General features: G+C 36.7%; 1 protein-coding gene across 1 annotated transcript in view; it reads left to right on the top strand.

Moving 5' to 3' along the window:
* DEUP1 (deuterosome assembly protein 1) overlaps positions 1 to 23,819 on the top strand; it is a gene marked incomplete at both ends in the record, with an annotated part of 108,107 nt that overhangs the window by 41,764 nt on the left and 42,524 nt on the right. The window contains 6 exons of the mRNA XM_082844060.1: positions 873 to 1,007; positions 5,675 to 5,788; positions 7,796 to 8,032; positions 13,970 to 14,115; positions 17,525 to 17,630; positions 22,506 to 22,703. Coding sequence (XP_082700186.1) covers positions 873 to 1,007; positions 5,675 to 5,788; positions 7,796 to 8,032; positions 13,970 to 14,115; positions 17,525 to 17,630; positions 22,506 to 22,703 — 936 coding nt within the window. The remainder of the gene's footprint in view (positions 1 to 872; positions 1,008 to 5,674; positions 5,789 to 7,795; positions 8,033 to 13,969; positions 14,116 to 17,524; positions 17,631 to 22,505; positions 22,704 to 23,819) is intronic.

Below are 23,819 nucleotides of genomic sequence, written 5' to 3'. Positions count from 1 at the left end.
GGGGTGAAACAGGAATAAAGACACAGACTTACTAGAGAATGGACTTGAGGCTATGGGGAGGGGGAAGGGTAAACGGTGACAAAGCGATAAAGAGGCATGGACATATATACACTACCAAACGTAAGGTAGATAGCTAGTGGGAAGCAGCCGCATAGCACAGGGAGATCAGCTCGGTGCTTTGTGACCGCCTGGAGGGGTGGGATAGGGAGGGTGGGAGGGAGGGAGACGCAAGCGGGAAGAGATATGGGAATATATGTATATATATAACTGATTCATTTTGTTGTGAAGCTGAAACTAACATACCATTGTAAAGCAATTATACTCCAATAAAGATGTTAAAAAAAAAAAAAAAGAATTACTGGTAAGAAAATGATCATATCAAGCTTGATATTTAATTTTACTTAAACTTATATCAATATGAATAGGTGTATGTTGTTTGTATCTTTTAAATTAAGTCCTCAGTTTTCTTAAATGGAGTGTAAGTTGGTAATTTTATAGATTGAGTTACTGAAATTAAAATTGTCAACACAAGATGTCACTAAATAAAAATAAGAAAAAAACTTGGTTGTTTTAAATTTTGAGCCTTGCTACATATGGTTAAGACAAAACTGAACAAAACATTTTATCAAGTGAATCGCTGTTTAACTGTGCAGTTAATGAAGTTCCAAATTTACATGAAAGCTGAATTGCGTTCAGCTTCAATAATTTAGTTTTAATAACTAGTTCTATCTTCACTAATTGGAACATTTAAGCTTTACTGCATTTCCTAATCGTGACTTAAATTTTGAAAGAGGTACACAAGAAAAGAACTATCGTGAAATCGAGTTAGAAATAACCAATAGTAAAATGTTATCATTCTGTATTATTTACAGTTCTCCAAACTAACTAATAGCTTTGAAAAACTGAGATTACACCAGATGAAACAAAATAAATTTCAACAAAAAGAAGTACCACACGTCAAAGAAGAAATACCCTTTGAACTGAGCAATTTGAACCAGAAATTAGAGGTGAGCTATATTTTCTTAGTTTCTCCCTGTGTATTGAGATTGGTTTTTGTTGTTGCTATTGAGGGCTATTTGTCTCTAGTGTACACAATGACATGTACCGCTGTGGTAACAAACTCCATTAGAAATCAACTTCTCATTGAATATATTTTCTTAGTGCACCTTCCCTTCAGGCACTTAGTGAATTAAAACATCACTTCGATTTATACATCTTTTATGTATATCAGCATTTTTGGAGAGCAAAAAAAAAAGTTCAAAGGAACTGCAGATGTTGAGTGAAATTGAAGGACATCCCTGGGGTCACTTAAAGCGAGTGTCTAGTAAATCTTTTAATGGCTGTTTAACTATTAGGTACTTAAATCCCAAAGAAGCCTCATAGCAGTTTTCAGAACAGAGCTTGTAGTTTCAGGATCTTTTCTTTGAAGAGGTAGTGCCACTCCAATATAGCTACCCCATGTTACCCGGAACTTCTAAAATCTCAGTCCCTATAAAGGTTTACTATGGCATAGATACACTTATTTTAATCCCCTTAACTTTCCAACCTTGGAAAAAATAAACCAGCTATTTTTCTTCCCTGTGCCCTTGAGCATTCCTGCTACTGGTCACATAACAGCAAATAGATTCTAGTATGAATCCCTGTTCTCTAACCTTAGCTAAATTCCCAGTGCTGCTCAATCATTGTTTTTTAATTGACCTCAAGTTGACCCCTATCATGTTATCCCAGTCATTTTTTTTTTCACTGTTCTCAAGCCCTAAACCCCAGCTTCTCCCACCGTCAGCCAATGATTTCAGTTTCTTCTACTTTGTTAATAGATCAATGGTTCTGTACTTCCCAATCACCCAGGTAGAAACCTCTTAGGAATCTTTGATCTGTTCCTTTCTCTTACTCTCATATTCCAGCCCAGATTTGCCCCTTTCCTTTGTCTAATGCCTCTTATCTCTGTCTTTCTCCTATCTAATTGTCCTTGCTCTGTTTCATACTTCTTCATCTTTATCATGATTCTTCAATTAAGTCCTTCTCAAACTTTTCCTCCAAAATATTTTTAAGAGCAGGAAAAAAAAAAAATCTGGAATCACAGTCCTAAAACCAGCCTATTGCAAGAAATTTGTTGGAAGTCTTTGGTTTTAGTTTTTAAATTCCTGCAAATTTTATATTGTACTGAATAATAAATGTACCTTCTTTTAAATACAAAATTACTACCACTGAGTAAGGTTGACCCTCTAGGAAAATGCACTGTGTATAACTCCCTGGCTCTTGCAATGGTGTAACTCGACTGGCTTCTGAAATATTCTGGTCTCACAGAAAATGCCCAAAGATTGCGACATAATATACACGAGCTTTCACTGAAAATGCAGTTAAGTCACTGATGTTCCATTTGATTGACTTCTCATGGGGATTAGTGGGAGAATTACATTCATATAAATTGTTTGGACAAAGAAAAAGCCTTAAATTAAGTACTTTGTATATATACATTTTACATTTAGGGAGCTAAATATTTATATAAAATGTATCTCATGAAATTATAGTGGAAATTAGTAGCAAAGTATGACTTGATATGTTTGTACTTATACAAACATTTTTAAGCACACTATGTAGATACAGTTTAATCTACTTTATTACAGAAATGCTTCATGTACCTGTTTTTGCTTAGAAGCATCTGAAAACTTAATGTGTAGGAGATGGGCTGTTCCAGTTTTAGTCTACATCTAAGCATGTTTCTCCTTGGGGACAAACATTTATACACTGGTACAGCGATCGAGCAATGGGAAGCAGCTTGCTATAGTGGAAGAACCTGACAGTTTACAACTTAAAATAGGACCTGACTGACTCATTTATTTGCCCTGTGACCTTTAGACAAGCTGTTAACTTCACAGAGATTACAGTTTTCACCAATAAATGGGGGCTAAAATTATAAGTGACATTGTGGTTATGGAAGAAAAAAATATATGTGTGTGTATGTGTGCTTAGATGCACACTCAAGCATTTGGAGGTAAAAATACATGAAGTCTGGAAGTTGCCTTAAAATACTCCAACAAGAATGGGTGGAGCGATAGATGAAATATAGATGGACTGAGTTGACAGTAGTTAAGCTGGGTGAAGGGTATATGGGAGTTTGTTTTACTCTCTACTTTTATGTAAGTATGGACATTTTCATACTAAAAAGTTAAAACTATCTTGCAAGTGGAGGTTTGTAGAGTCCCTGACATACAGTAATCACTAAAGAACTGGTCATTCTACCTCTCAAGATTTTGTAGAGGGATTAAAAACTATATATAATAATATAGCTTCTCCTAGAAACTTTGATTTTAATGCCTCTGATCCACTCTCAAACTTAAAGACCCAGAAAAGGTTTCTAGCTGTGGAAAACGTACTCTAGAGGTTTAAGCAAGTGTACAGAGCCTCTGGAGCTGGAGCCTGGGCCGACACCTCCAGTCTCTACAAAATCCTCATAAAGCTTTTCTCTGTCTTTGCACGGCCCCATGACTGCTGGAGATATTGTGCTTACTTGTTTACTGATCTTGAAACCAATACATCTGTAAGACCGAGGAAGCCAGGACTGTTATAAGGACCAGCCTATATGTTTGTGACACACATTTTTAGCCTTGTTTGGCCTCATTCTTGGCCTCATTTCTACCTGTTGTAGAATTTGTAAGGAAGTGAGGCTGATGTTCCTGCCTCCTCCTAAAGCATGCTGGGAAATATTTATTGTCAAGATTGAGATTGTTGGGTGTTAAGTATTAATATCATTGAAAGATATGAACTGTGCAAGTCAACCTTGCCCACATTTTGACTTCTGACTCCAAATACTCCTTTCTAAATTAAACGGCAATTTTTTAATCCACCTTGTACTGATTTGAAGTGTACCTAGTTTTGTAAATTTGTCACTATTTCTGAAGACCCTGTTTTCATGTACCTAATTTTAAATTGTCAAATGTCAGAATCAAAATCAATAACTTTAAATGAACTGTCTCCATTTATCTTAATAAATATGGTCTATTTATCAGGGTATTATTATATATTTAAAACAGGGTCTATCTATATTTCTCCATCTTTCTTACCACCACACAATTTCAGGTCACCTTTAATTACTATAAAAGCCTCCCAATTTATAGCCTTCTTTCACTGATTATTTTGGGACTTTTGGATTTATAAAATGAAGATTTCCTCAAATATTCTTTAAAATCATTTCTCTATAGAAAATATGAAATGCCATATTCTCATTTTAAGCAAGTTGTAGCTTTCATTCTCTAAATTAGTATATTTATTTTCCAGCTAGCCAATCCAGTCATTTCAACCATCTTCAAAACATAGCCAATCTCTCTAGCCAAATGAACTCTTTTCCAATTGACATATTATTGGGGATGGCTAAGATAATCATGGCATCATCTGCATGGCTTTTATGTGGCACTATTATTGTACTAATACTTTACAATTATTTACATGTATATTTCCCTACTTTATTTTATATATAAATTGATTTTTTCTTTCGAAAATTTGTTTCTTTTAATCATGAAATATTTCCAAATTCTCCTCTCTCCACAGTACCTGCTGGACACTAATACTACTAATACTACAATTAATACTACTGAGCTGATAATTGGAAACATCAATGTATTCATGCCATGTATCTACATTCAGTAATATATCGCTATGGACTAAGTAACTATAGAGTTTGTTTCCAACCACATTGTTTTCTTTGCAAAATTTAGTTAGAAATGTTTACATTTTTGGAAATATTAATACCATGCTTTTGTTTGTACATCCCTGTACGTGGTGCCTGACACTTTGTCATGCACTGTGAGCAATACAAAAGTAATGAAATACATAGTCCTTACCCTTAAGTTGCTTACAGCCTGGACAGAAAGATGAGATATGATGGCCAGCCCTAGGCAAAATTGAGAAGCAGTGAAGTTTTCTCTGGGATTCCCAAAGCCACATTCTTTCCTCTTATAAATTTGTGAACAGATAACCAGGCTCCATGAAGACACTACTTGAGCAAAACGGTGAAGAACTGAGAGCATGCTGTATCAAGTAGTTCTAGCACTTCTTCCCCAGCTTAGCCCAGTTGGTACTGCCTAAAGGAGGCCTGAGATGGTTGTTCTGTCTGTTCTCAAGAATGGGTCTATCTTGGCTTCACCTGGGATAACAGTTTTGAAAGCCACAGGGGACAAAGTCACTAAATCAGTCCAAGCCCCACTCCCTCAAAAACAAGAGAGCAGGTTTGGTGACTGAGTGTAAAGAATGAAAGAAGGGAAGAAAACTTCTGGTGTCAGCTCAGGAAATAGAAAGGAAGTACTGGTTGATGCAAAAAATTGTTTGAAACTCTGCTATTTGTTATCAGTATTTGTTATAAAATTTTTTTTATATTTTTAACAAACAAAAATCCTTATTTTTAAAAAGATGCAGTAAAGGAACTATACTCCAATAAAAATTAAAAATAAAAATAAAATAGCGGATTCGATTCCATACTTTCCTAGCAAAAATTAGAAGATATATCTATTACTAAATCCAAGATGAGTGATTTGATACTTTTTTGTTTTCCTAATGGGGAAAGAATGGATGTACTTTTTTTCTCAGAAGAAAGATGTACAAATGAAAGAAGCCCTGTTCATCGTGCTTTAAAATGAATAATTTTTTCAATTTATATTTCTCTCTCCACTTTTTAAAGGAATTTAGAGCAAAGTCAAGAGAATGGGACAAGCAGGAGTTACTATATCAGACTCATCTGGTTTCTTTAGATGCTCAACAAAAAGTATTATCTGAGAAGTGTAATCCATTTCAGGTACATTATCTAATACTATCCTCTAAATCAGAATAAATTAGAAGTTAAATACTATTACTCTCTTTACCATTCAGCATGTAATCCTTCTACAGATACAAATGCCAACTAAGGGAAAATAACCAGAGTAGGTTCAACACTGGGTAGAGTTACAAGTGCATGAAATATCTGTAATGGTGACTTTAGTCTGTATGTCTCAGAAGGTGGTGCTATTAAAAGTCTCCATTGTTATTATGTCATTAAATAACATGTTTTTGCATGCCTATGAGCAAGTCATTTAGAAAGTCTTAAGATTGCTTGGTCCTGGCACTCTAGAACCTTACAGCCTAGACACAGATAATACATGTACAGGTTTACAGATAATTAATGACAAGTGAATGAAAAGGATACAAATCCTTTTGGAGGTCGAAGGAGTACGAGAAAAATTTGGACTGACAGAGTCAGGAAACATCCTCCAGCAGGGGTGGGACTAGGCCTGGGCCTAGAAGAAGAATGGCTATATTTTGAGACAAGAGAGAATGTATTCCAGGTGGTGGAAATAACATGAGCAAAGTCACTGAGGCAAGAGAGCAAAAGGCAAATTCAGGGAATGGAAAGTGGGCCAATTGGCTGGAAGTCCATGTGGGAGGTGAAGGGGCAGTAGGCGGGAGGGAAGGCTGGCGAGTTGGATATTAGATTGTAATAAGCCTTAAAGGCTTACCTAAGGAATTTTGAATTTTTATTAAAGCTGGTAAGAAACATTTTTGTTTGATATATACTTATTTTTCATTCTTTCTTTAAGTTACTTGAATTATATGTTATACATGTTCCCTGAATTCAACAATACAAAATAATGTGATGTAAAACTGATAGCCTCATCCTCTATTTCATTCTTATCCATTTACTATAAACACTGTTAACAATTAGGTGTTTATCTTCACATACATTTTCTTTTGTTTGTACAAATATGTAAATATATGCTTGTGTGGAAATTGTATATTTTTCTTTTTTTAATTTTGCTTTTTTACTTAATAAGCCATGAATAGCCTTTTGAGTCACTACTTAATTAAAATATTTCAAAGTATATAGTGTATATATATCATATATACCATAGTATATCGCAGATGTACCATAATTCTTTCAATCATTTCCTTATTAACTAACACTCAGGTTGTTTCCAGTTTTCTGCTATTACAGTAGTGTAACAAATACCCTTGTATGTACATCTTTAAATACAAATACTTTCGTTTTGTTAAATAAAAATCCTAGAAATGATCGCTGAGCCAAAGGGTGTGTTCATTCATTCAAAATTTTAATAAATATTAGCAGATTCCTTTCTTAAAAATGATAGTAATTTATAATTCATGAACAGGCAACAAGACTACCCCTACTCTCACCAGCATGGACTATCTGTCTTTTGATTTTTACTAACTTGATGGACTAATAGTAACCTTGACTTCATTTGCTTTACGTTTCTCTGACTACTTGTAAGGTTGAGCATCTCTTCTTGTGTTTCTCAGCCTTTTTCATTTCCTCTTCTGTGAATTGCCTGTGCATAAACTTTGCCCACTTTTCTTTTGTGTTGTTTGTCTTTTTCTTATTGATGTGTAGAAGTTTTTGTACATCAGAAATTACCCTTGTTATACATGTTGACAACTTCTTTGTACAATCCAGATTTTTTTTATTTTGTTTATTTTTTGTCATAGAGACATTTTCAGCTATTATGTAATTGAATCCATGCTTTTTTTCATATCTTCTATATTTTCTTTTTTGCTGAATAAGAATTCCCTAGCAAAAGCCATCTACTCTACTCTGCATCTTTGCTCTGAGGTTATACAGATATATTTTCTCTTTATGCCACCTGAAATTGAGGTTTTAGAATAAACACAACACTGAATTATGAAGGACAAAGCTTCATTATCTAATAATATATGTTTTTACTAATTCTTTTCTATCATTCTTGAACTTTATGTAAGCTTAAATACGATATTCTTCATTAACTGATACAATTTTCATATTTCTCTGAAACAGGCACAAAGTTACCAGACTCCACTAAATAGTAAAAAACAGGGCATCGAAGAAGACAGCAGCTCTGAAGTTCCTTGGATATGCGAACCAGATACCAGTTGTGAAACCAATGAAAGAGATGAGTTCATTATTGAAAAATTAAAATCAGCTGTGAGTGAAATAGCGCTAAGCAGGAATAAGTTACAAGATGAAAATCAGAAGCTCTTACAAGAACTGAAAATGTACCAAAGACAGTGCCAGGTAAGGATTTATTTGTTTTTCAACTGTTGTAGCCCATGAGTTGTACAAATGATGACTCAACAGGCATGTGGATTAGAAAGCTAATTTTTTATTACATATGTAAATTCAGCTCATATTTCCTCTTAATAAGTAATTCTTACTTGATGAGTAAGTTCAGTGTTCCCGTGGGTACTTTTCCCCACTAGGTGCACTCGGGTTCTGCAGCGATGTGATAATAAATATTACCAGTGCCGTAGAACAGTGGTCTCTCACAGACCTCTCTTCCTAAAAACCATGGCCCTTTAGCCACACCACACCCTCTGTCCCCAGTGTTCATTCTCTCTGACACTGTGCCTCTTTGCCTCTCAGGAGTCCTGGGCTGGAGACCCAGGAAATGATTAAGGGTTTGACAATCTAATCACCTCCCTGAGAGGCATGAGGGTCACTCCCTGTGATTTATCGCCATTAACCTTATCATAATCGTTTACCAAATAGGAGGTAACTCCAGCTTGGTAGATGTGATGGATGGTTTTTCCAAGGATTAATTTTTTTCTTAACTCAAAAATCTTTTTTTTGTCTCTCTCTTGGAACTGCTAAGAAGGTTATGCGGCATTCATCAAAATTGATCATTACCAGTTTCTCGACTAAATATATATTTCTTATTCATAGCTCTCCCGGTTACTTGAGACATTCTGTGGTTTTCTCTCCCATTCTAGGTCTTATCTCCCACCAGCAAACATTCAGCCTCTTTCTACTGATTCCTCTGTGTCAGTTGGCCCATTTCTTAGTCCCACTCTATTCCCTCCTCAGGCTGAGGTCACCTTTCCAGGTCACTGCCTGAGCAGACTCCCACTTCTCTAAGATATTCCACCTCAGGCTCTTCTTCCCAGGGTCACTTCTTAGTGTTGGGCCGACTTCTCCTTCCCTCCTTCTGCTACATTGTATGTGGGATTACGTATGGGATTCATCCTTTCACTTCTTTCTCTGCCAGCATCTATCTTCTGTGTTCCCCTGTCCCCACGTTGGCAAGGGGACAGAGCACAGGCTCCCAGCTTCTCCTATCCTGTGGCATTTCTACGAGAAGTACAGCTTCCCACCCCAAACTCCAGCTTTGTTTGGGGAGGGGGTGTTATTCCAATACAAATGAGAAAGCAGATGTACACAAACCAGGCTAAACCACAAATGCTAAACACTGAGAAAGTCATACATCTTCTAGAAACAGAAAAGTTATTGATGATGTTTTCTCTGGATTCACTAGAATGTAAGTGAGACGAGCCCCTCCTCTTCTGCTCTAGAGCTTGTCCAGGTGCTTTCTAGTGTTTAGCTCGCCATCAGCCCACCAGTCCTGATGGAGCTGGGTTTGTGTGACTGCTAGTTCTGACAGGCTCCCCTTCCTCCCAGGGGCTGCTTCCCCTTCCTCCCCCTGGACAGGGGCCACGGGTCACACCTCTGGCCCTGATTTAAAGACGACTTAAATTTACATTTTGCAGCTGTCTTTATACTGCTAGAGGCTGCACCAGGACCACAAGGGTTCACTTGCAGAAAAAAAAAGCAAATTATTCTGGAGTATGTTTCACACACACACACAAAAATATATATTATAGTTTGAATGAAAAGATTTTTGAGAAGTAATTTGCTTCAAAAACTTCAAGGTGTCTAAAAGCTAAGATTTCTACTTCCAGGAAAACACTAATTAATTTTGATGCAACTAGAAAAAAATGCTGAAAATGATGCTTTTGTTTGGCCTTTTCCCTGTTTTACTTCCAAATTTTACTTACGTTTCATTCTTTTGCTTTAGAATAAGTATCAATTATTTACTGCTTGATAGGTGATTAAGGGTTCAAACTCACTGCTTCTCTCAAACCATTAAGCACATTTCTAACTAAACAGATGGGCCTCAAACTAGTTTTACAAAATTTATATTTTACCAAATGGGAATAATTAGAAGTGAATAATCACTGTAACCAGTGCATGTATTTAGAAAGAAGTTTCTCTTCTCGTTTTGCAAAACTGTCATATGATGGTGTTCCACATCTTGCACATGAATTTAAAAAGACAACCATTTCAGTCTGAATTACTGTCACTTATTGTATATAAAATTCTCTTTAGCTTACAACACACTTTAATTCCAGCTGCATCTGAATTTTCACACGAATCACACCTTCTCACTTGTCTTTCCACAACCTTGAAATGTGTCAGCATAGCTATTAATTCCATTGCATATGTTTATTTACTGTGCTGCATTACTCACATTTTGAAAGTGTACGATATTTCCCATTGGCAGTTAATGACAGAAATAAATTGTTCTGCATTTTTTCTAATATCTATGCCAAAAAAATGGACTTTTTTTGTTTGCTTGTTAATGTGTCATTAAGGTACTAGAGCAGCACTGTCCAATAGAAATATAATGCGAACCACAAATGTAATTTAAACTTTTCTAGTAGCCACATTAAAAGAAGTAATACGAAATGGGTGAAATTAATAGATAATTGTAATAAACTTTATGTAACACAGCATATATCCAAAGAGTTATCATTTCAACATATAATCAATGTAAAAAATTATTAATGAGATATTTTACATTTCTTTTCATACTAAGTCTTCAAAATCTGGTGTGTATGTTACACTTACACATCTCAATTTAGATGTTTAGTATTCACCGGAAGTTCCCAATCTGTATTAAGATTTCATAAAATTTACAGTTAAAAAAGTAGAGATTTACATACCCAAGTTGTTCCAAGCAAACTTGAAAGTATTTCAGTAACTGAATCAAGTACCAAAGAATCATTTTTCCTGAATATTTGCATCCACACTGACAAATAATTGATTTGACTTTTATACAAAAGCATGCTAATGTTAAATCACCTAATCTACGTTAAATCACCAATTCTTGTGTCAACTCAGTATTATTAACATTGAATTCAAAGGGATATGACACAAGTCAAAAAACAACTCAATTTATCAATATCAACAAAGCTTATTTTTTTGCACTTTCTAATCAATTTTACATAATGCTGTCAATTGTAATTAAAAACTTTCACATATTCCTTCATGTTAGAAAAACCTGTCAAATCATTATTATTGTAAAAGTTTCAATTCTAACATAAATTCTTCTACCTGTGCAGCTAGATCACAAAGAAGCTTTTTTTTCCCTTAATGATATCTCCAAATGTCACTCTTTTTTTTTTTTTTTTTTTTTTTTGCGGGACGCGGGCCTCTCACTGTTGTGGCCTCTCCCGTTGCGGAGCACAGGCTCCGGACGCGCAGGCTCAGCGGCCATGGCTCACGGGCCCAGCCGCTCCATGGCACGTGGGATCCTCCCGGACCGGGGCACGAACCTGTGTCTCCTGCATCGGCAGGCGGACTCCCAACCACTGCGCCACCAGGGAAGCCCCAAATGTCTCTCTTTTAGGTATTATTTTCTAATGACAGTACACAAATAGACTCCATTATTATCACATTTTACAGAATTCCATGGTAACACTACATTTCATTGTCCTGGAGTTAGAGCCCTTTTGTACCCCACCCCTTCCCCAAGTGAAGGCAGGCCCCCTCTTCTACACGCAGGTTCATGTTAGATTGCTCCCTGGTAGTAAATCTGCAATGCAGGGAGCCGGGAGAGTGCCTTCCTCAATTGGGTAAAGTAATCGATGAAATTCACATCAAGTTAATTTGTCTTTCTATTTGCTAATCTATTGTTTCACATTTCTTTTGTTTATTTTGGAATTTTAACCTCATCTGAAAAATCCCCACGTTTGAGACAAGGACTTTATCCAAACAAGTCTGTTAGGTCACCTATTTGAATATATTTTCATTCTTATTTCCAAATCAGCCAGGAATTTCTGGGGCAAAAGTATTGCAGCTAGGTCTTTTACTGAGCCCAGGTCTCTAGGTCTCCTGGAAAATAATACATTATATTTAAGACTTTGGTAAAAAAAAAAAAAAGAAAGTTTATCTGGGAACCCATATGTCCTATACTGTCTACATGATTATAATTCTAAGCTGTGAATTTTTGCATAAGAATTAATGAATAAGAAAACGTATGTCCACGTAAAAGCTTATACATGAATTTCATAACAGCATTATTCATAATAGCTAAAAAAAAAGGAAATACCCAAACGTTCATCAATTGATGAATAAAGTGGTATATCTATACAATTAAATTTAATTAATAAAAAGGAATGAAGTACTGATCCATGCTACAACATGGATGAACCTTGGAAGCATTATGCCCAGAGAAAGAAACCAGTCACAAAAGGCCACATGTCATATGATTCCATTTGTATGAATTGTGCAGAATAGGTAATTCCATAGAGACACAACATAACGGTAGTGGTTGCCGGGGTTGGAAGGAAGGGAAAATGAGGAGTGGTTGCTAATGGGTATGTGGTTTATTTTAGGAGTGATGAAACTGTTATGGAATTAGATAGTGGTGACGCTTGCACAACTTTGTGAATATTCTCAAATCCACCGAACTGTACACTTTTAAGTGGGTGCATTTTATGGTATATGGATTATATTTGAATGAATCTACTATTGATATATAAAGCATTATTGAACAAATGATTTTTTGAAAATATCAACAGTGGTTTTTTACAGCCTTTATTAGCACTGCCCTCAGAACAACACCCCCCCCCCAACTTTACCGATAAGCTACAGGTCTGCTTTACTTATTTTGCACGAAACAATTATTTTTGCGTCTTGAATGTTCTAACTGAACTAGTAGACAAAAGATCTGGATTTTTCCATTCCAGAATCTGCAACTTATGAGCTATGTAACTTTGGACCAAGTCTGGCCCTCAATTTCCTCATCTATAAAAATGGCGATGGATTTGATGACTTGGGACATCAAATATATTAATATGTATTTAATATTAATTACATTAATAAATATTCATTTCTCTGTGTAATTGAGTGGAGGAGACCTGTTGATATGAAAGGACTCTTCCATTCCTCTCTCCCAGAGAACAGCCAAGTTCTGCTGGAGAAAATCACTCAACAGGTCATGGGTACAAACCTCAAATGAGTATCAACATTGCCAGGAGTCCTACTGTGTTGCTACAAACAACTAACTCTCCCATGCCCATTGAAGGCCATCTCAAACCTTCTCCATTCTCAAAAACCCCTCCCCTACCCCCACCTCCACCTCTCCTTCCACTGACCTGACATTGCCTTTTTCCTTCACAAGGAAAATAAAAGCCAACAGGTAGCCCCTCTCCTAGCTCCCCATTTCCAAATGCATATACGTGTCTCCATTCCATCTTCCTTCCTTCTTTCCTACTGCAGGAGCAGAGGGACTCCTTTGCTTTAGGCAGTTCTTTCACTTGTGCTTTGGGACCCACCCCACCTACCTTCTCAGGAACCTGACACTGTTAGTATTACCCCTTCTCTCTCCCAACTAGATCCTTCCCAACAGCTTCTAAACTTGCTCAAGTCCCTGCTATTAGCCAAATAAAACACTGGGCTCACAGGATTGCTGGTATTTCTAGTTACCAGCTGAAGTAGGGCTACTATTGGGCAATAGTGGAACCGTAAACCATGGTTTATAATTCACTTTGTTGGCCAGCTTTGAAATTAGATTTTTCTTGGCTATTATCTTATTTAAATTAGGAATTATTTGCATTCATTCAAATTTTATGCATTGATATTTTATTCATACTTTTATGTTTCCCTCTTTCATACAGTATGGCCATATTTGGATGCTTCTTTGTCTTTATCACTAGACTGTAAGCTCATGAGGACAGATCCTGTGTCTGTATCCTCAGTGCTGAGCACAGAGTAAGAGCTCAGTAAATATTTGTTGAATAAATGAATGAAATTCTGTAAGACAGAGCCAGCAAAGGATGATATATCAGTTCATTTGAAATTAGTCTGCTTCATAGATGTTAAATATTTTTAAAAGTTATACATCATGATATCCAAATGTGAGGATTGAAATTTTTTGATGTTTTTATTTAGGCCATGGCAGCAGGACTCTCAGAGGTGAAAAGTGAGTTACAATCACGTGATGATCTCTTGAGAATTATAGAAATGGAACGATTGCAGTTGTACAGAGAATTGTTAAAACTAGGAGAGTGCCAAAGTGCTCCAGAAAATAAAAAAAGGTATATTTTTATATTCAGCAGCCTGAGAAAAACTATTCAAAACATCATGTTTGAATGTTTTTAAGAGTTTTATATTTGAAACTAGAATTAAAAGTCAGTTTTGTATTAACATGCTGTTAATTATTAGGTAATATTAGATATTAAAAATAAAGTTAGTGGGGGCTTCCCTGGTGGCGCAGTGGTTGAGAGTCCGCCTGCCGATGCAGGGGACACGGGTTCGTGCCCCGGTCCGGGAAGATCCCACATGCCGCGGAGCGGCTGGGCCCGTGAGCCATGGCCGCCGAGCCTGCGCGTCCGGAGCCTGTGCTCTGCAACGGGAGAGGCCACAACAGTGAGAGGCCCGAGTACCACAAAAAAAAAAAAAAGTTAGTGATTATTTATCTTCAAAATCAGTATCTTTACTCACCTAGAGAATTATATCATGCTCTGATATGTGGATATTTATGTGTCATAATGAAGTCAGAGACTTTCTTAGAACTTTATTCTTCAGAATATCGTAAAAACAATAGTATAGAGCTGGTATTTAATTATCAGTGTTGGTAAATAAGATTTATTCCATATTTTTCAAATATTTTTATTTTGTTGGCCTTAAACCTGTTACTAACTTTTCACTCATAAATGTTGTATTTATTTTGGCCTCCACACTCACCACCGTGTCAGTTCCATTAAGGGTTTTGTTAGACCAGACTTTTTTTCCCTTTTTTAAAATCAGACAGATATTGTGTACTACATAACCACAAAGGAAATGGAACTTCAGAGGATTATTAAATGTTTATGTTTGTGAATAGACAGTTTGAATGTTCTAACTATTCACTGATGTTCTAATTCTCATTAGAACTTGAATCCTTCATACATCTGAAGGCGAATGCCAGACCAATGATAGGATTTTAGAAACTGAATAGCCAAATGGTAAGGGATATTTTATTGAAGGATAATTACATTGTTTTAAAGGCAATAATTATTTCTTCAAAGTTGTGGGATCTGCTAGCATTTCTTTGAGGTCTACGCTTAACAACAAATGGCAAATTAAGATCCGTAAAAATGACCTACTGTGCATCTAACCAGGGATGGTAGAATGCCTGTTAGCCAGTTAGCATTATAGAGTGCTCAGATATATAAGCTATATGTAATCACCACTGATCATTAATAAATCCACTGGAAATATATTATGTGCAAGGCACTGTCCCAGTGTGGTGAGTTGGTGAGAAATGTCTTTGCGCAAGGAATGTATATGCCTAAAATTGTAAGAAGTTTCCTACAAGAGCAAACCATTCAACCCATGTCTAGCTCTGGTTTGTGAAGAGCATTGTAGGTATTTTCTCTGGAACTTCCTCACAAGGCCAATGCTGAATTCCAGACATTGCCAACTGTCCTTCAATACATGATTTAATCTAAAATCTTGCCGTTATTCACATATTTGGCTAATACGACTCTTCTGGTATGGCTGCTTGCCATCTTCTATTTAAGTTGGTGTATATTTTGGTCTCCAAGCTACATCTTTCTAATTTGGAGGATATTCTTCAGTTCTAGTATTCTGAGATTTGATGAAAAGATAGATATTTAACTTTTCACAGCTTCCATTGTATTTCAGACTTTGGGCAGAGTCTTCTCAGCCTTCATCTTTCCCACAGAAAGTTTCTAATTCTTTTAGTTTGTGCTCATATGAGCATGATTCTATCCTCTTTATTGTTTTGGTTTTTTTTTTAATTTAGACTCTGTTTTGTCTTTACAGCTGTATTAAGGTGAAGCAGCCATGGCTACTGAGTGTAGACACACAATAGCTTTATAATAGTAGCATTATAATGTCTTCATTCATTTTCAGAACCTTTCTCCATAATGCTAAGATTTTGTTAGCTTTTTCTTGTCTTACTTATAGAAACACCTTGGGCTGATATGTTCTGAGAGTTATAAAAATAATTTCTGCATTCCCTTCTTACAAGATAAATGATAGTTCCTTTATATCTTTATATTAGCATGATTATTGTTTTCTTCTTTAAACTTGTCCACATTAAATAAAGCTTGATGTTTGTTCCCTTCACTTACTGAAATTTATAAGGTCATTATGAGGTTTTACCATTCAGTTCAGCATTCCACTCCCTGAATTGCTTAGGAAGAATTAAAAACTTAGGAAATTTCATTTTTCACCTTTTTAGAATCATAGCAAATAAGAGAAATTTAAGATGGATCCTGAAATAATGTTTTAGGAGAATATTGGATAAAATACAATCTATTACTGAGTGGGAAACAAAAGGGGACTGAAAAATAATGTGTTCAGTACATTCTCATTGTACAGGAAACATGTATGTTTTTATACACATATGCACAGGCAAAAAAGACAATTAATATACACAAAAATGCTGACAACAGTTTTTCCTAGATGACAATTTATCGCAGTATATACTCTGATAAACTGTTTTCTACACTTAACATGTATATTTGATAATCAGAATAAAAGCAGTCCAGTCCAGACATATGTACCTCAGGGATATCACTATTAATTTATACCTTTTAAAAGAGCCCTTTATTTTCCATCTTTACATTAGTTATTTCTCTATCACTACTCAGATTTTGTTGTGTTTGAATGTGTGGCTTAAGTTTTTGATTTGTGGAACTTTTTAAAAAGCTCTTTGGAAATCTAAAATTATGCTCACTTATAGGTGGGTACATTCCTCAAAACCCCAGACTCTACCAGGTTAGTCCAGCAATAGTGGAAAGCATGTTTCTTTTCTTGCCTGGTTATCTTTATTTTTCTGTTTTAATGTTTTTTTAATTTTACCAACCTCCCTGATGTGGAAGTGAACATTACCTGTTTCTAGTTCTCCAACCTTCCTATGGAAATGGTACTTTTTATACTAGTTTCTGCCTTTCCTCTCTAGTGTCCATATATGGTTGCTATTCCATTTTATAAATTGAACAGCCAAAAAATAGACATATTTGCACTCTCTCTGGGTAGCCTGTCAGATTTAATCATTTTGAATCACTTTTACAGAGTAGCGGCTCCCCTCGGACATCTCCTGACATAGTTCCTTTCCACGATGTAGAAGCAGGTCAGGTGTATTTTCTTTTTTAAACTGGCTCCCAGGCTATTTTATTATACCAAACAGTCTTTCCTTCTTATCCAAAAATCTTATCTACATATGCAAATCCAGTATTCAGCCAATTTTTAATGTATAATTGAAATTCCATACTAATAACTAGGTTTTATTTTTTTCACTAAGACTATTTGCACTCAGTTAAATATGCAAATACTTAATGGGACCTGAATGTATTAGAACTTGCCATTTCTGTAACTAGAAATGTTTCCAGCAGACTAATAATCTATCTCTGCATCCTATGATGGCCTAAATTAACAATATAATCACAACAGTTTATCAAGTTAAGCTTAATTTTTACTCATTATAATTTGTAGACTTGAATCATCTTATTCACCATCTATTAAAGAATCAGAAAAACAACGGAAAGAGCTGTTTGCAGTGACCCCAGATCAACCAAATCATGAAAAAGAATTGAACAAGGTATGGCAAATAATGAGCTTTGTTCTTCCAGGCAGATCTGAAGTCTTCCCTCTCACTTCCCTCTCACTTCCCTCTCACATCTTCCCTCTCACTCCGTTCTTTTTTTTTTTTTTTTTTTTTTTGCAGTACACGGCCCTCTCACTGTTGTGGCCTAGGCTCAGCGGCCATGGCTCATGGGCCCAGCCGCTCCGTGGCATGTGGGATCTTCCCGGACCAGGGCACGAACCTGTGTCCCCTGCATCGGCAGGCGGACTCTCAACCACTGCGCCACTAGGGAAGCCCCCACACTCCCTTCTTTTTCCTTCTGTGTTTTCTCCTAAGATAATAACCTACCAAGCTGCTAATTCTGACACTCTTCTGTGTGATGCTACAAGAAAGACAAACCTTAGGTCATCACTCTGCTGCTGGGAGACTGCCCAGGAAACACAGAGGGCCTGTGGCTTCAGTGCAGGGTAGCTGAGCGCAGGAAGTGTGAAAGCAGAGGCCTGCACTCAACCACACGCTAGGTGCGTGAGCTTTGGGAAGTTGCCTATGCGAGCTGCTTATGTTTCTCATTTCTAGGATGGGGGTGGGATAATTCGCCCTACCTCATAAGGTTGTGATGAGGATTAAACAAGCTTAACAACTCTTGCCATGTGCCAGAAGCTGTTCTAGGGGCTTAACAAATCCTAATTCATGTATTCCTCACAACCATCTTATAAGGTAGGTACTAATGCTACCCTCTTTTACATTTAAGGAAACTAAGGCACAGAGAAGGTCAGCAATTTCCACCAATATTATAGAACTAGTAAGTAGCAGGGGCCGGATTTGAATCCAGGCAATCTGGCTCCAGAATTCATACTCTTCCTTTAAGAGTATGAATTCATACTCTTCCATTAAATCCATAAAATAATGCAAGTAAAGTGCTTAAAACGGGGCCTACCTAGCTCAGAGGAAGCACCTAATAGATGTTGGCTGCTCTTGTTATTGGTGACACCCACATTTTGTCATTGAGCACCTAACATGTGCCAAGTACTCTGCCAGGAGCTAGGCAGCTACAAAAACTGTCTTCTCTTCTTCCTCTAGTCAGATTCAGTAGTGGCTTTCCCATGAGTTTCTCACGGCTGCTACCCACTTCTCTGGTCTTTCAGTTTAAGGATTACACAGAATGTTCAATGCTATATAGTCTAAACAATTGTTAAAAGCAGGAAAATACTGGATGTGGCTTTGAATTATCATCCAGTGCCCAGCAAAGTGCCTGACACACTATGAGTGAAAATAAATATTTAGAGAACAAATTAATTAATATTAAGGCTGAAGTCTCCCATAATTGTATAGGGTCATAAATTCAGTTGTTTGTATAAATTAAACAAACATTTATTGAGTATCTAGTAGGACTGTTGCTGTACTGCTTATTTCTGTAGGAAATAGAATAATGTAAAAGCCAAATCCCATCTCCTGAAGAATTGACTGTCAGGCAACTATTAAGTGTAGAAAAGGTGTTATGAATTACTGATCATTTTCCTTATATTTTTCACATAATCCCATGAAACTGATTTTACTGATATTTTAAAATATAACTTTAAAAACTGTTCTGGACTGGAGTCCCCAGTGAATACATTATGATAAAAGGTTGATTAAATCCTCCTAAAGTATAGTTACACCGTTCTTAACCTCATAGATTTAGGTAGAGTAATAAAACTTAGAAGGAATCTACTGATCTTGCACAGTTTTGATGTGGAGGGAGAGACTGCAAGACACAAATCTCTTTACAGACTCTGGGAGACCTCTAGATAATGCATTGCTGTGCAGAAAAGGTAACAAATGAATTGTGTATAAATAGCTGTAGTTTCTGGGAAGTGTTTGTAGAGAGCATTTTCATTCTCTTGTAATAAAACCAACAAGAGCCATGTACTATGAATCTTGCAAGTGTTTTATTTATTTCTCTTTTGTCAATATAGAATGATTTTTAGTAACTTATTTTGTGATAAAATTGACATTTTTAATAAAGCCAAAAGTCATTTACAGCTAGGTAAATTAATCTCATTTAAAAAGAAATTTTGCAGTATAGCATGTTTTAATATCTAAATGTTGTAAAAATAATGAAAACAGTTTACTCCTTCTTCATGATAATATATTCATTTTTTTCCCACATTTTAAAAATACCATTTTAAGAGAACATGTTAAACTACACCATGGGGATGCAATCAGCAAAATCCAAATTGGGGCAAATGATAGAACAACCCCATTGTTCATCAAATAAATTGTAAGAGAAAAAAATTGGAGAGAGAAGATGGGAGACGAAAGGAGATGTCCAATATTGTCCTGGGGTAAGGGTATTTGTACTTCAGTCTCCTAGTCTACGCTTCTGCTCTTAGGAGCTGGATAACTTAGACCCAGTCAGTTCCTTTCCCTATGAGCCTTTGTTTTTCCAGTTTTTTAATGATGGAGTTAGGCCATGTGATTTCTAAGGTTATGTCCAACTCTGAAATTCTAAAAATTTTGGTAAAAAGAATAGACTCAGATGAGAGATTGATTGTATAAAGCCTGAGGCTGGACCATGGTTGCCTTACTGACCTGAGAACTTTCCATGTTAGGTCATCCCACTCTGGCTTTTATCCAATGTGGGAACCACGTTCTAGGGCTATGCTCACAGAGGTTACATAGAACAATGGGTAAGGACCTGGAATCAGACTGCCTGTCACCAAGAATGTGACTGTGAACAGTTATGTATCTTAATTTTCTGATCTGGAATATAGAGATTGTGGTGATTAAATAAGACGATGTATGCAGAGTACTCAGAACACACACACACACGTGCACACGCACATGCATGCACAAAGAGAGGCTTTAAAAAGATAGGTGCCAGGGGCTTCCCTGGTGGTACAGTGGTTGAGAGTCTGCCTGCCGATGCAGGGAACGCGGGTTCGTGCCCCGGTCCGGGAAGATCCCACATGCCGCGGAGCGGCTGGGCCCGTGAGCCATGACTGCTGAGCCTGCGCGTCCGGAGCCTGTGCTCTGCAACGGGAGAGGCCACAACAGTGAGAGGCCCGCGTACCACAAAAAAAAAAAAAAGAAAGAAAGGTGCCAGTCGCAATGTGTGGACCATATTTAGATCTCAATTCAAATAAGCAAACCTGTAAACCATTCATTACACTTCTGGTACAATTTTAAATTTGATAGTGCCTGGATATTGTATGATATTGAGGAATTGTTGTTAATATTTTTAAGACATTATAATGGTATTCTGGTTATGTTAGAAAAGAGAGAGAGCAGCTATTCTTTTAGAGATATATCCTGAAATGTTTAAAGATGAAATGAAAAAAAAGTTTTTGAAGTAAGTTCCGAGGGGTAAATTCATATAAATCTCTTTGTGAATGGCCCCTCCTTAACTCTCCAGCCTTACTTCTCACAACGCGCCAAGTCCCAGCCACTCCAAGCTCCTTTGGGTTCACTGAGTGTGCCTTCTCCATCTGACCCCGCTCCTTCACTGCATTCGTTGCCTGGGAGCTCACCTCCATCTCTCTCTTCCATCTGGCTTCCATTCATCCTTCAGTATTCCGTGCGATGTCCCTTCCTCTGGGAATCCTATCCTGGCATCCCCAGGCTGGAGTAAGCACTACCCCACTACATACTGCTGATATCAGTTGCTACACTGTGTTCTAACTGTTTATTTTCCTGTTTCCCCCGATGGACTGTGATTTTTCTTTTTGAGACCGGTAATTACATACTTTATCTCTGATCCTCAAGAATTAGAGAGAGTGAAAGATTTCTAGAAAGACGGGAGGAGGCTGGACTAAGACAGTGGTAGTAGGAATGGAAAGCAGAGGTGAGATTTAAGAGAGGTTGAAATAGAAGGGACAGAATTTGCTACCTGACTTGATTTGGGAGGATGAGGGAGGGGAGGAGTCCAAGGTGATCCAGAGGTTTCTACCGTGGAAGGTTTAGCTAAAGTTAAGAATATGAGACTCCACCGGCTTAAGAAGTGTAGGTGATGCTTTTTGATGGACACCTTAAGTTTGAAATTTATTGTAACAAGATTCTTAAAAACATAGTGTTCAGTCGCAAATAGTACAGCATGATTTAGTCCAAAAAAGCACTGAATTTAGATCCAACCGTCCTAAGTTCTAGACCTAGCTCTGCCAGTTAATAGCTTTATGAATTTGAGCAGGTCACTTAACCTCTCTAAGCCAATTTTTTTCTCCCTAAAAAATGGTTCATCAGCCTCTGGGCTGTGGGTCCAGTGCTCTTCCATGGCACCAAATCCGGAGTGGTGGTTTAATGGGTATCAAGTAAGTTACACGAGATGAGTGAGTTCCGCAGTCTGCTGCACAACACAGTGCAACAGTGAACAGTAAGGTATTGTGCACTTAAAAATTTGTTAAGAAGGTAGAGCTTGAGTTAAGTATTCTTACCACACGTACACAAAATTAAAACAACAAAGGGACACAAAGAAACTTTTAGGGGTAATTGTCATGTTTATTTTCTTGATTTTGGTGATAGTAACACAAGTGTATGTCCAAACTCACCAAATTTTATCCATGAACTATGTGCAGTTTTGTATAACAATTATACCTCAATGAAGCTGGGGGAAAAGTGCTTGATAATACTTTCCTCACCTTCCTGTCAAAGTCGTCATTAAAGTGGTATCAGTAGTTGGTGATGACTTACATACAATAGAAAATAGAAGTGAAAAAAAATTTTGAAATTGGAAGGAAAAAGTAAATGAATCATTATTGTAAGTATCTTTTTCATTTAGCTTTGATCAGAAAAGGAGGGTAAAGTGAGGTCTGGCAAAGTTTTAAGATAGGATGGGAAGACCGAACATGGCCAATAAAACCTTTTAGCTGCTGTATAAAGGATTTGTTACTATTTTCTGGAAAATATCTGCTGCAGATAAGAAGCCAACTCTATCAGGAGGAAGAGTACCATAGCTCTGAGCAGGAAAGAATGAGGAATGAAATCTCTGACCTAACAGAGGAGCTTCATCAGAAGGAAATCACTATAGCAACTATCATGAAGAAAGCTGCCTTTCTGGAGAGACAGTTAAAAATGGAGTTAGAAATAAAAGAGAAAATGTTGGCGAAACAACAGGTATGCAAGCGGCAGGAAGCACCTGTCCAGGTCACTCTTGCTCAGTGCAAATAGTCGCCTTCCTTATTGATTAATAAAAGGGTTGTATTTCGTGTATTGTTTCTGAGACTAACAGCACAGAAATGCTTTGTGGAGTCACATAAAACCTTGGTGAGATAATGCAAAGTGTCATCAAACAAGAACGAGGGAAACAAGTGACAGCACAAGAAAATTTCTTTAAATCTCATGCTAACATTTTCTAGTCACCCATATTCTGATCACCTCCCACAGCATGCTCTGGTCAAAGATTTCTTCCTGAATTTGTTTTCCATAGTTCTCTTCTATTAACATTTGTATCTTAAAAAAAGCTTCTACTCCAGCTTTTCTTGGGCACTTCCCACTCCCACTTCATACCTTTATTTTAGAGTTTTAAAAAATGGACATGAAACACGAAGATTAGTTCATATTTACTGAACATTCACTCAATGCATAGCGTGGTTCATGGGGAAAAACAGCCATTATAACATTCTACTGTTAAAATACTGCAAGTGACTTCTAAGTCTTCCCTCCCTCCCTCCCCTCCTATTCATTTTGAAATTCCCTCAGTCCCATACTCATCATCAAACTGGTGGCCTGCTACTGAAAGTATAGGGTTTCTCAGTGTTTTTACCCCAAATATAGAGGAATTTTTAAATTTTATTTTATTTATTCATTTTTATACAGCAAGTTCTTATTTGTTAGCTATTTTATACATATCAGTGTATATATGTCAATCCCAATCTCCCAATTCATCTCACCACCAAATAGGGTTTTTGAGAGCACCATTCAATAATTTTCTAGGCATATGAGGGTTACTTCATAAATAACAGGGCTATTTCAATCCTGAGTATTGTAAAAACAAGAAAAGATTCTGCCTTTGCCCAGTTATAAGCTTTAAACTGTGATTAATTTGTATAATATTACAGGAAAACAGCATAGATAGGACAATAGCATTGGTTGCACCTGTAAAGGAAATGATATTTTTACAGGTGTTAACAGTGATCTGGGTAGTTGGATCACGAATGATTTTTATTTTCACCTTTATATTCTATATTTTTAGATTTTTGTCAAGGAGAATATATTTTGTAATTTACAAAA

This window comes from Leucopleurus acutus, assembly GCF_964270905.1.
Source record: "Leucopleurus acutus genome assembly, chromosome: 8".
NCBI lineage: Eukaryota > Metazoa > Chordata > Mammalia > Artiodactyla > Delphinidae > Leucopleurus > Leucopleurus acutus.
This window is presented reverse-complemented; position numbering and strand designations above follow the sequence as displayed.